The sequence below is a fragment of the Physella acuta genome, unplaced genomic scaffold (genome assembly GCF_028476545.2).
Source record: "Physella acuta isolate Inbredline_101_S28 unplaced genomic scaffold, ASM2847654v3 ptg000709l, whole genome shotgun sequence".
NCBI lineage: Eukaryota > Metazoa > Mollusca > Gastropoda > Physidae > Physella > Physella acuta.
In genome coordinates this window covers 75,811-89,137 of record NW_026732228.1, presented here as the reverse complement: position 1 = coordinate 89,137, position 13,327 = coordinate 75,811, and the positions used below count along the sequence as shown (strand labels likewise).

The 13,327-nt window shown below is 38.1% G+C and overlaps 1 protein-coding gene across 1 annotated transcript; it reads left to right on the top strand.

Moving 5' to 3' along the window:
• Positions 1-3,173: 3,173 nt before the first annotated feature.
• Positions 3,174-12,370, top strand: LOC131949680 (5-hydroxytryptamine receptor 1E). Its single transcript, XM_059311539.1, has 5 exons — positions 3,174-3,368; positions 7,336-7,455; positions 9,953-10,053; positions 11,075-11,207; positions 12,197-12,370. The coding sequence occupies exons 1-5, from the start codon at positions 3,174-3,176 to the stop codon at positions 12,368-12,370; spliced, it is 723 nt and encodes a 240-aa protein (XP_059167522.1).
• Positions 12,371-13,327: the final 957 nt, after the last annotated feature.

Genomic DNA, 13,327 nt, shown 5'->3' with positions numbered 1-13,327 from the left:
CAATATGTTTAAATAAAGCGGGAGTGATCTCCCATAACTTACTCCGATGAACTAGTGGTTGGGATGGCACTTCCAGTGTAATCGAGTTAAAGAAACCGTAGGGGAAGTTCGTGATAAAAGTCGAAAAAATGTAATAAATTTTGCTACTTTATGAAAAAACTAGCCGTCCCGGCCAGGACCTGCATTGGCCACTATGAAAAAAACCTATCCTGTAAAGGACCAAAACTTGTGTGTTTATTAATAAGCATATACCCAGCATTGCCCGGGTTTAGGATATATATTACTTTTCGAATCAACCCTAACCACAACAAACCAAAACCAAAGCACAAAACCAAACACAAACATAAACATAAACGCTAACACAAAAACAAACACAAACGTAAACACAAACGCAAACAAAAACACAAACACAAAAATAAACACAAACACAAACGTAAACACAAACACATAAACGGACGCAAAAAAAATCGCAAACACAAATATAAACGCAAACTTAATCGCAAACACAAACGTAAAAACCAAAGCACAAACGCAAACACTAACGCAAACAGAAACACAAACACAAACGCAAACACAAATGCAAACTTAAACGCAAACAATAACGCAGAACATAAAAACAAACTTAAATGCTAACATAAAAGCATAGTGCATACAGTATAGCCCGGGGCGCCAAATCACACCCTGCTGGGGCGCCGGCGGAACCACCTGATTCAACGTAATAAATGATAATACACTATAATACCCAATCTTATTAATAGTCTATCGCGAACGTAGACGCCATAGCGCTCATGGTAAGGTCCGGGGCGCCAAATAGCATCATGTCGGGACGACGGAGGACGCCGGGGTTTGATTTAGTTAATGACTATAGTAACCTTTCTTATCCAGAGTCTATCGCACTGTTTAAAACGAAATTATGCACAATAGCGTTCACAGGGTAGCCTAGTGCGCCAAATAAACAATGAAACGTGTTTTACAAAACCATTCACATTATATTTTTATCATTCATTTAGATAATAAACGCTTTATCAATATTACACTATGACGATCAAGACCAGTTTTTTACTACACTTCTGCCAAGCGTGAGTCCTCTGTCTGCTGTCACATACATACAGAGCCACAGAAACCGTTTGAGCTTTATATATTAGATAAAAATTATCAAATTCCTGAGATTTGCGAATAATTGGAAATATAGTACCACTTCTGGTTATCGCCAATCTACCAGAAATTGTTCGAAAATTGCATATACAATCTAATACATACTTGTGAAAAATTTAATCCATCTAACTGAAACGGTATTCACAATATCGGTATTTTAGAAACCGGAAATTGAACAAAATCCCATTTCCGGATATCAGAAATCGGACTAAAATGTTAAAAACCTGAGTTCAAGATTTTATACTCACATATAAAAATGTTTTCATTTAACTGAAACAGTACACACACATACTCCCACACACACATCGAAAGAGAGAGACGGGGGAGGGAGAGAGAGAGAGAGAGAAAGAGAGAGAGAGATGAAAAACTAGATTTTTCCGACACATGGATGGGTAGAAGGTCAAGATTTGACTAAAAACGGATTTCGCTATTTTACACGATTTGAAAATCATCCTTTATAATCCGTACACGAGAAAGTAAAATAAAATAATGAACATATGTGTATAAATATATATAGAACCCGACTTTAAAGCAACATTTTGATTTACAAATATCATCCCAACATTTTAATCTGAATTTCGTCTATAAGACAAGCTTTGAATGACTGTGACGTATTGATTATTCGATTTCCGTAGTCCCCACTTTTGTGCTTTTAAGAACTGTCCAAACATTTCAAGAATCAATCATCTACGACAGGGAATTTCCGATAAGTGTAGCTTTGCACCAAAAAAAGTTTTCCTTAATGCGGCTTCTTCCGTGTGTGATTAAAAACATCAACAAATGAAAAATTATTCTGTGTAAGACTGTAAAACTGTTTTAGTAATTATCAGGGCGTGGCTGAGTAGTAAATTAACTTAAATCATTAATTAACATATTAATTAACATAAATTAGCGACTCGTATACAGTCATAGAATAGTGGATTAAATGATTAAAGGCTAGATCTGTAAGTAGAAAAATGAATGGGTAGCTTTCTTAGGTTTTGTTGCTAGTAATGCTCAAAGATAGCTTAGACCTATCTTGCTCTTTCACTATTCTAGCCATAAGCTCAAGCCTAAATACTGACGGTGGTAATGCTGAGAGGAACAGTGTGCTGAGAATACATGTAACACCACTGATGTGAAGCGACAAGTGCATGTGAGTCCTGTGGTCTGTGAAATATACGTGATTCTCTTGCCGTCTTGTGAACTACTAGCCATCTAGTGAACTACTAGCCATTAGTGAACTACTAGCCATCTTGTGAACTACTGGCCATTAGTGAACTACTAGCCATCTAGTGAACTACTGGCCATTAGTGAACTACTGGCCATCTTGTGAAATACTGGCCATCTAGGGAACCACGGGCCGTCTAGTGAACTACTGGCCGTCTAAGGAATAGTTAATGCCCAATAGCACCATCATGACATCATGGGCAAGATGAATTAGAGTTCAGCTGTTTCAATAGAAAATAGGTGCACTTTATGCTCACTAGCCGTCTAGTAAATAGTTACACAATCCTAATCACTATATTAACTCAAAACAAAAAATAGAATCTAAATATAAATCACCTTTGACCAAAAATACGCACGTTGTTTATTTCGTCGCTCGGTGATGGTATAAGCACATCCTCCGATTGTAGCGAGCTCCAGAAAACTTTATCTCGACTAGAACTAGTTCTGTTCAGTTTTCCCCAAATGATTTTGTTACGAGTGAAGCGAGCTCCAGAAAAAATTACCTCGACTAGAACTAGTTCTGTTCAGTTTTCCCCAAATGATTTTGTTACGAGTGAAGCGAGCTCCAGAAAAAATTACCTCGACTAGAACTAGTTCTGTTCAGTTTTCCCCAAATGATTTTGTTACGAGTGAAGCGAGCTCCAGAAAACTTTAACTCGACTAGAACTAGTTCTGTTCAGTTTTCCCCAAATGATTTTGTTACGACTGTGGCGAGCCCCAGAAAACTTTACCTCGGCTAGAAAGATTCCTGCTTCAGCTTTCCCCAAATGATTTCTTAGGTTGGAACACCAGAGGCGCAGAGAATCACGATGCCCCCCTGGGGACCCTGGAAAAACTACACGGCTGAGACCTCCAACATGCCCCCCTGGGGACCCTGGAGAAACTACACGGCCGAGGCCTCCATGCTTGCCTCCCAGATAGACAGCAATGAGCTGCCACGGTACGTTATCGTCGCTCAAACGGTGATCGCTGTCAGCTCGAGTCTCGTCAACTTTATCTTTCTGGTGAGTCGATAATGGTGTCACTTTCATCTTTCTGGTGAGTTGATAATGGTGTCACTTTCGTCTTTCTGGTGAATTGATAATGGTGTCACTTTCTGGTGAGTTGATAATGGTGTCACTTTCATATTTCTGGTGAGTTGATAATGGTGTCACTTTCATCTTTCTGGTGAGTTGATAATGGTGTCACTTTCATCTTTCTGGTGAGTTGATAATGGTGTCACTTTCATCTTTCTGGTGAGTTGATAATGGTGTCACTTTCATCTTTCTGGTGAGTTGATAATAATAATGGTGTCACTTTCATCTTTCTGGTGAGTTGATAATGGTGTCACTTTCATCTTTCTGGTGAGTTGATAATGGTGTCACTTTCATCTTTCTGGTGAGTTGATAATAATAATGGTGTCTCTTTCATCTTTCTGGTGAGTTGATAATGGTGTCACTTTCATCTTTCTGGTGAGTTGATAATGGTGTCACTTTCATCTTTCTGGTGAGTTGATAATGGTGTCACTTTCATCTTTCTGGTGAGTTGATAATAATAATGGTGTCACTTTCATCTTTCTGGTGAGTTGATAATGGTGTCACTTTCATCTTTCTGGTGAGTTGATAATAATAATGGTGTCACTTTCATCTTTCTGGTGAGTTGATAATGGTGTCACTTTCATCTTTCTGGTGAGTTGATAATGGTGTCACTTTCATCTTTCTGGTGAGTTGATAATGGTGTCACTTTCATCTTTCTGGTGAGTTGATAATAATAATGGTGTCACTTTCATCTTTCTGGTGAGTTGATAATGGTGTCACTTTCATCTTTCTGGTGAGTTGATAATAATAATGGTGTCACTTTCATCTTTCTGGTGAGTTGATAATGGTGTCACTTTCATCTTTCTGGTGAGTTGATAATAATAATGGTGTCACTTTCATCTTTCTGGTGAGTTGATAATGGTGTCACTTTCATCTTTCTGGTGAGTTGATAATGGTGTCACTTTTATCTTTCTGGTGAGTTGATAATGGTGTCACTTTCATCTTTCTGGTGAGTTGATAATGGTGTCACTTTCATCTTTCTGGTGAGTTGATAATGGTGTCACTTTCATCTTTCTGGTGAGTTGATAATGGTGTCACTTTCATCTTTCTGGTGAGTTGATAATAATAATGGTGTCACTTTCATCTTTCTGGTGAGTTGATAATGGTGTCACTTTCATCTTTCTGGTGAGTTGATAATAATAATGGTGTCACTTTCATCTTTCTGGTGAGTTGATAATGGTGTCACTTTCATCTTTCTGGTGAGTTGATAATGGTGTCACTTTCATCTTTCTGGTGAGTTGATAATGGTGTCACTTTCATCTTTCTGGTGAGTTGATAATAATAATGGTGTCACTTTCATCTTTCTGGTGAGTTGATAATGGTGTCACTTTCATCTTTCTGGTGAGTTGATAATAATAATGGTGTCACTTTCATCTTTCTGGTGAGTTGATAATGGTGTCACTTTCATCTTTCTGGTGAGTTGATAATAATAATGGTGTCACTTTCATCTTTCTGGTGAGTTGATAATGGTGTCACTTTCATCTTTCTGGTGAGTTGATAATGGTGTCACTTTCATCTTTCTGGTGAGTTGATAATAATAATGGTGTCACTTTCATCTTTCTGGTGAGTTGATAATGGTGTCACTTTCATCTTTCTGGTGAGTTGATAATGGTGTCACTTTCATCTTTCTGGTGAGTTGATAATGGTGTCACTTTCATCTTTCTGGTGAGTTGATAATAATAATGGTGTCACTTTCATCTTTCTGGTGAGTTGATAATGGTGTCACTTTCATCTTTCTGGTGAGTTGATAATAATAATGGTGTCACTTTCATCTTTCTGGTGAGTTGATAATGGTGTCACTTTCATCTTTCTGGTGAGTTGATAATGGTGTCACTTTCATCTTTCTGGTGAGTTGATAATGGTGTCACTTTCATCTTTCTGGTGAGTTGATAATAATAATGGTGTCACTTTCATCTTTCTGGTGAGTTGATAATGGTGTCACTTTCATCTTTCTGGTGAGTTGATAATAATAATGGTGTCACTTTCATCTTTCTGGTGAGTTGATAATGGTGTCACTTTCATCTTTCTGGTGAGTTGATAATAATAATGGTGTCACTTTCATCTTTCTGGTGAGTTGATAATGGTGTCACTTTCATCTTTCTGGTGAGTTGATAATAATAATGGTGTCACTTTCATCTTTCTGGTGAGTTGATAATGGTGTCACTTTCATCTTTCTGGTGAGTTGATAATGGTGTCACTTTCATCTTTCTGGTGAGTTGATAATGGTGTCACTTTCATCTTTCTGGTGAGTTGATAATAATAATGGTGTCACTTTCATCTTTCTGGTGAGTTGATAATGGTGTCACTTTCATCTTTCTGGTGAGTTGATAATGGTGTCACTTTCATCTTTCTGGTGAGTTGATAATGGTGTCACTTTCATCTTTCTGGTGAGTTGATAATAATAATGGTGTCACTTTCATCTTTCTGGTGAGTTGATAATGGTGTCACTTTCATCTTTCTGGTGAGTTGATAATGGTGTCACTTTCATCTTTCTGGTGAGTTGATAATGGTGTCACTTTCATCTTTCTGGTGAGTTGATAATGGTGTCACTTTCATCTTTCTGGTGAGTTGATAATAATAATGGTGTCACTTTCATCTTTCTGGTGAGTTGATAATGGTGTCACTTTCATCTTTCTGGTGAGTTGATAATAATAATGGTGTCACTTTCATCTTTCTGGTGAGTTGATAATGGTGTCACTTTCATCTTTCTGGTGAGTTGATAATAATAATGGTGTCACTTTCATCTTTCTGGTGAGTTGATAATGGTGTCACTTTCATCTTTCTGGTGAGTTGATAATGGTGTCACTTTCATCTTTCTGGTGAGTTGATAATGGTGTCACTTTCATCTTTCTGGTGAGTTGATAATAATAATGGTGTCACTTTCATCTTTCTGGTGAGTTGATAATGGTGTCACTTTCATCTTTCTGGTGAGTTGATAATAATAATGGTGTCACTTTCATCTTTCTGGTGAGTTGATAATGGTGTCACTTTCATCTTTCTGGTGAGTTGATAATGGTGTCACTTTCATCTTTCTGGTGAGTTGATAATGGTGTCACTTTCATCTTTCTGGTGAGTTGATAATGGTGTCACTTTCATCTTTCTGGTGAGTTGATAATGGTGTCACTTTCATCTTTCTGGTGAGTTGATAATAATAATGGTGTCACTTTCATCTTTCTGGTGAGTTGATAATGGTGTCACTTTCATCTTTCTGGTGAGTTGATAATAATAATGGTGTCACTTTCATCTTTCTGGTGAGTTGATAATGGTGTCACTTTCATCTTTCTGGTGAGTTGATAATGGTGTCACTTTCATCTTTCTGGTGAGTTGATAATGGTGTCACTTTCATCTTTCTGGTGAGTTGATAATAATAATGGTGTCACTTTCATCTTTCTGGTGAGTTGATAATGGTGTCACTTTCATCTTTCTGGTGAGTTGATAATAATAATGGTGTCACTTTCATCTTTCTGGTGAGTTGATAATAATAATGGTGTCACTTTCATCTTTCTGGTGAGTTGATAATGGTGTCACTTTCATCTTTCTGGTGAGTTGATAATAATAATGGTGTCACTTTCATCTTTCTGGTGAGTTGATAATGGTGTCACTTTCATCTTTCTGGTGAGTTGATAATGGTGTCACTTTTGTCTTTCTGGTGAGTTGATAATGGTGTCACTTTCATCTTTCTGGTGAATAAAACAAAATGTAGTTCAAACGCAAACATATTTTTCAAATTATCTGTATTTACAACATCCAGGCTCAATTTTTATTTTATTTTGCGGCCGTTAGATCCACCAAATTGACATTGTTGACTGTAGATATTGTAGGCATCTCATTACAAACGGCGTTGTCCATCAGATTTTCATAAGTCTCATAACACAGCCACTGTCTGTTGTTTCAGGTCATAATTTTTATTGTGCCAGAGATTAGGACGATGCCTTCAAACTTGCTCCTAGCGTCGTTAGCAGTGGCCAATCTACTCTTCTGCTCAAATGTTGGACTACTTCAGCTAGCTGTACAAGTGAGCGTTCAGCTTTTTTATATTGAGACACTCAATATTATATATATATATATATATATATATATATATATATATATATATATATATATATATATATATATACATATATATATATATATATATATATATATATATATATATATATATATATATAAGATGAGATATTGCAAATACTAGCAATCGCCCGATCATCTGCCAACCACGATTAGGGGTCATCCATTTATGGCGTCCACTTTCACCCTTACCCCCCCCCCCCCCTTTCTATGTGGACGTCCACAAAAATTTAGTAAAATTCTCTCAAACCATCCTACCAAATTACTAATTCAATACCATTAATTTGTATCTGTACAATCTGGAAAAGGCTAGGAATTTATAGGAATTTAATTGATCGCACATAGACGCTCTGTACCTCTTGATTTTGCACGCTGTTTCATACAGGTTGTCAGATGTTGGAGGCAGTCATAAAAAATTTTGATTAAAGAGGCTGGGTTAGTGGAGCTATAGACCAAACTATCTGATGCCATTTGTGGCAGTCTAGCTATTAATGACTATGTGGGTTCAGAGGCGTAGCTACCCATTCTGTCGCCCGGGGCGAACTTTAAATTTTTGGGTCTACGACAAATTCCCGGGCATTTGTCGCATTCGGGCAAGTATCCATTCGGACATTTGTCGCATTCGGGCAAGTATCCATTCGGGCATTTGTCGCATTCGGGCAAGTATCCATTCGGGCATTTGTCGCATTCGGGCAAGTGTCCATTCGGACATTTGTCGCATTCGGGCAAGTATCCATTCGGACATTTGTCGCATTCGGGCAAGTATCCATTCGGGCATTTGTCGCATTCGGGCAAGTGTCCATTCGGACATTTGTCGCATTCGAGCAAGTGTCTTTTGGAATAACGTCCGGCTCCCAAATTTTGCGCTCCCCTCCCGCCCATTTATGTATGTAGTTTTTCAAGCTGATAAAAAAGCACCCACCTCCCAAGTTTGCTAAATTGGTGTCGCTTTTTACAAGTCATCATCCCGTATAGATGTTTATTTTAGTAAAACAGAATAATCTTAGAAGTCAGTTAAACCATTGTGTCAAGCTACGTAGCCGTTTATTTCCTTAAATTTGACTGTGTAATTCACTATCCCAGTTCTAAATAAGCTTTATAATATTTCTTTCTACACCTTTTAGCGCCCCCTTAAGGTCGGCGCCCGGGACAGCCGCCCCACACACTCTACCATTGCTACGTTGCTACGTCACTGTATGGGTTAGGGTAAAATTCGGCAATGCCCCCTCTCCCCCCCCCCCCCCCACGTCCAAATCAAAACAATAAAAAAATAAATTTGCCTTTTTTACTTTCTTATATATACGAAGTATGGAGAAAGTCTTGTAATCGTGCAAAAAAAATTTAGATTGTTGCAAGTTTCCACGTTTTACACCTCACTGATACTGAAAAAAATAATTTTGCAATCTTGTCCGTATGTCTGTGTGTCTGTGTGTGTGTGTGTGTCTGTGTGTGTGTCTGTGTGTGTAAACACGATAACTTGGGTACTGTTACAAGTAGGTTGATGAAATTTCATATATAAGTTTTTTTTCAAAATCGTAGATCCGTATCAACTTTTTAGCGATTTCCGATAACCGGAAGTGGTACTATTTCTACTTTGAATTTTTCAAAAGCATATAACTTGAGTACTATTTTAGATAGATAAACAAAATTTCACATGTAAGTAAAAGATCTAATTCTCTATGTTCTGTCAAATTTTGAGTAATTTCCGTTGACCGGAAGTACTAAATTACGCTATTTCCGATTTCTCAAAAAAACGCATGTAAATTTATAAAGTACTAATCATATTGCGCAATATTATGAACATCTTTATTTGGCGTTCGCTTGGTGTGCAATTCTTTTTTCTAAGAGACTATTCTATTTTAAAAAGTTTAAGTATTTAAAATGGATTAAAAATCATAACTATATCCCGAGCTCCCATCCCCTGTTGTTTTATGTAAGAATATTCGAAAAAGTTTAGGGGAGATCACTCCCGGTTTATTTTTTTAGTCGGGCTGTATACAGTAACATCTCTGATACATTTATTCACTTTTTGTTTTAGTCGGGCTGTATACAGTAACATCTCTGATACATTTATTCACTTTTTGTTTTAGTCGGGCTGTATACAGTAACATCTCTGATACATTTATTCACTTTTTGAGCTGGTGTGTTTTTAACACGAGAACTGCCGATTTCATTCACACATTTTGTAAGCAGTATTTTCAATCAATTTTTATTTTAATTTTAGATATTTTGATGTGAAATTCAACATGTGGACGTCCACATTGACACATCCCCCACCCCGCTCTCCCTCGTCCACATGGGTCCACAATAGTTGTTTGATTTTTTTTCCGCCCCCCCCCCCCATCCCCTCCACCGCCCCCCCCCCTCCATGTTATAAGCATCTGATTGTTGTCTTGCGTGAGAGTCGACCAAGGTCAAATAATTTTTTTTTGTTTTCTCACCAGACACATTCGCACGGGGAGAACCTTTGTAAAACCCTACTAGTCCTGGCTGTTTTTACCATTTGCCTCTCCTGTTTCAGTCGCTGTATCATTGCAATAGACAGGTAGGCCGATTCTTACCATAACCTGTAGTCATGTGTCCACAGGTAAGCTGATTCTTTACATCACCTGTAGTCAGGTGTCCACAGGTAGTCAGGTGTCCACAGGTAGTCAGGTGTCCACAGGTAGGCTAACATCTTCACATCACCTGTAGTCAGGTGTCCACAGGTAGGCTAACATCTTCACATCACCTGTAGTCAGGTGTCCACAGGTAGTCTGATGTCCACACGTAGGCTAACATCTTCACGTCACCTATAGTCAGGTGTCCACAGGTAGTCAGGTGTCCACAGGTAGTCAGGTGTCCACAGGTAGTCAGGTGTCCACAGGTAGTCAGGTGTCCACAGGTAGTCAAGTGTCCACAGGTAGTCAAGTGTCCACAGGTAGTCAGGTGTCCACAGGTAGTCAAGTGTCCACAGGTAGTCAAGTGTCCACAGGTAGTCAAGTGTCCACAGGTAGTCAAGTGTCCACAGGTAGTCAAGTGTCCACAGGTAGTCAAGTGTCCACAGGTAGTCAAGTGTCCACAGGTAGTCAAGTGTCTACAGGTAGTCAAGTGTCCACAGGTAGTCAGATGTCCACAGGTAGGCTAACATCTTCACATCACCTGTAGTCAGGTGTCCACATGTATCCACCATTAGCTGATCCATTGGAGACACCCAACCTAGCGACGCCACTGTTTAGACTGCCAATGTTTTCTAACTTAATTAAAATCATTACTTTTTAAAAAACACCAAGTTTTTTCGAAACTGTCCAGGATGGGGTACTAAGATGAGTCGCTACGTCAGTGACCATCAGTCCTCTATACATGACACCTATACATGACACCTATACATGACACCTATACATGACACCTATACATGACACCTATACATGACACCTATACATGACACCTATACATGACACATATACATGACACCTAACAGTTTTATGTGCCAGTCCTCTATACATGACACCTATACATGACACCTATATATGACACCTATACATGACACCTAACAGTTTTATGTGCAGCTGTAGACCTTCCCTCAGGTACTACGCCATCTCCGTGCCGTTCAAGTACCTGTTCTATGTGTCCGACTTCTACGCCGTGTCCCTGATAGCTCTCGTCTGGACATGTTCTCTCGGACTGGCCTGTCTGCCGCTACTGCACTGGAAGAAATTGGTGGGTCGAGAGTGGGGGGGGGGGGGGGGGTATCGGTGGGTCTAGAATGGATTTTTTAAATCAGTGGGTTTAGAGTGGGGGGTATCGGTGGGTCTAGAATGGATTTTTTAAATCAGTGGGTTTAGAGTGGGATTTGTATCGTTGGATCTAGAATGTGTGTATATGTGGGAAGGGGGGGGGTGAGGGGGGTAGTGGTGGGTTAGAATGGGTTCTTTTATCAGTGGATTCAGAGTGGGATTTTTATCAGTGGATCTAAAATTGTTTTTTAAGCGGTTGATCTAGAATGGAGTTTTAGCATATAAAAGTAGCTTCTTAAATTCAAATGAAAAAAAATATATATATATAAAATATGAAGGGCTAAAGCCTATATTGCTGGAATTATAAAAATGTGAAGGGCTAAAACCTATTTACTGGAACTAAAAAAATGTGAAGGGCTAAAACCTATTTACTGGAACTATAAAAATGTGAAGGGCTAAAGCCTATTTGCTGGAACTATAAAAATGTGAAGGGCTAAAGCCTATTTGCTGGAACTATAAAAATGTGAAAGGCTAAAGCCTATTTGATGGAACTATAAAAATGTGAAAGGCTAAAGCCTGTTTGCTGGAACTATAAAAATGTGAAGGGCTAAAGCCTATTTGCTGGAACTATAAAAATGTAAAGGGCTAAAGCCTATTTGCTGGAACTATACAAATGTGAAGGGCTAAAGCCTATTTGCTGGAACTATAAAAATGTGAAGGGCTAAAGCCTATTTGATGGAACTATAAAAATGTGAAGGGCTAAAGCCTATTTGATGGAACTATAAAAATGTGAAGGGCTAAAGCCTATTTGCTGGAACTATAAAAATGTGAAGGGCTAAAGCCTATTTGCTGGAACTATAAAAATGTGAAGGGCTAAAGCCTATTTGATGGAACTATAAAAATGTGAAGGGCTAAAGCCTATTTGCTGGAACTATAAAAATGTGAAGGGCTAAAGCCTATTTGTTGCCCCAGGTTCCCAGCAGTGACCAGTGTATCAACCATGCTGAATCGGTGCCAGTAGTGGTGATGTTGGTGGTTGTCATCATGGTGCCGGCTGTCATCATGCTCTTCGTCTATTCCAGCATCTTCTACTGGGCCTACATGCAGATAAGGATTATTAAAATGGTAGGAAAACATGCAGGTTAGGATTATTAAAATAGTAGGTAACCCCGTGTAATGCAGATTAGGATTATTAAAATGGTAGGAAAACATGCAGATTAGGATTATTAAAATGGTAGGAAAACACGTGTAATGCAGATTAGGAATATAAAAATGGTAGGAAAACACGTGTAATGCAGATTAGGATTATTAAAATGGTAGGAAAACACGTGTAATTCAGATTAGGATTATTAAAATGGTAGGAAAACACGTGTAATGCAGATTAGAATTATTAAAATGGTAGGAAAACACGTGCAATGCAGATTATGACTATTAAAATAGTAGGAAAACACGTGTAATGCAGATTAGGATTATTAAAATGGTAGGAAAACGCGTGTAATGAAGATAAGGATTATTAAAATCGTAGGAAATAACGTGTAATGCAGATTAGGGTTATTAAAATGGTAGAAAACACGTGTAATGCAGATTAGGATTATTAAAATGGTAGGAAAACACGTGTAATGCAGATTAGGATTATTAAAATGGTAGGAAAACACGTGTAATGCAGATTAGGATTATTAAAATGGTAGGAAAACACGTGTAATGCAGATTAGGATTATTAAAATGGCAGGAAAACACGTGTAATGCAGATTGGGATTATTAAAATGGTAGGAAAACGCGTGTAATGCAGATAAGGATTATTAAAATGGTAGGAAAAAATGTAAGCTAGAAACAACAAAAATATAAAAATGTAGCTTCACAATAATTTCACTACCCCCTCGATTGTTTGTTACATGTTATACATATCTAGTCTAGTATAAATTTAAAATTTTCTCTTTAATTTGCGCCTATAAGGGTAAGGGAGTAGAGCTGATTAACTTAATTTACCTTGACATATAAGGGCAGATTGGGTTCAATGACCTGGGAATATAAGGACAAAGTGTGGGCAGAGCGCTCTTTGGTCCGATATTAATTATTTTATGTTTATGAATGTTACACAAAATT

Coding starts and splice junctions, on each gene's coding strand:
- LOC131949680 (XM_059311539.1), top strand. CDS start 3,174: ATGCCCCCCTGGGGACCCTGGAAAAACTACACGGCTGAGACCTCCAAC. Junction 3,369..7,335: donor TCGTCAACTTTATCTTTCTG/GTGAGTCGATAA, acceptor CTGTTGTTTCAG/GTCATAATTTTTATTGTGCC. Junction 10,054..11,074: donor TGTATCATTGCAATAGACAG/GTAGGCCGATTC, acceptor ACCTTCCCTCAG/GTACTACGCCATCTCCGTGC.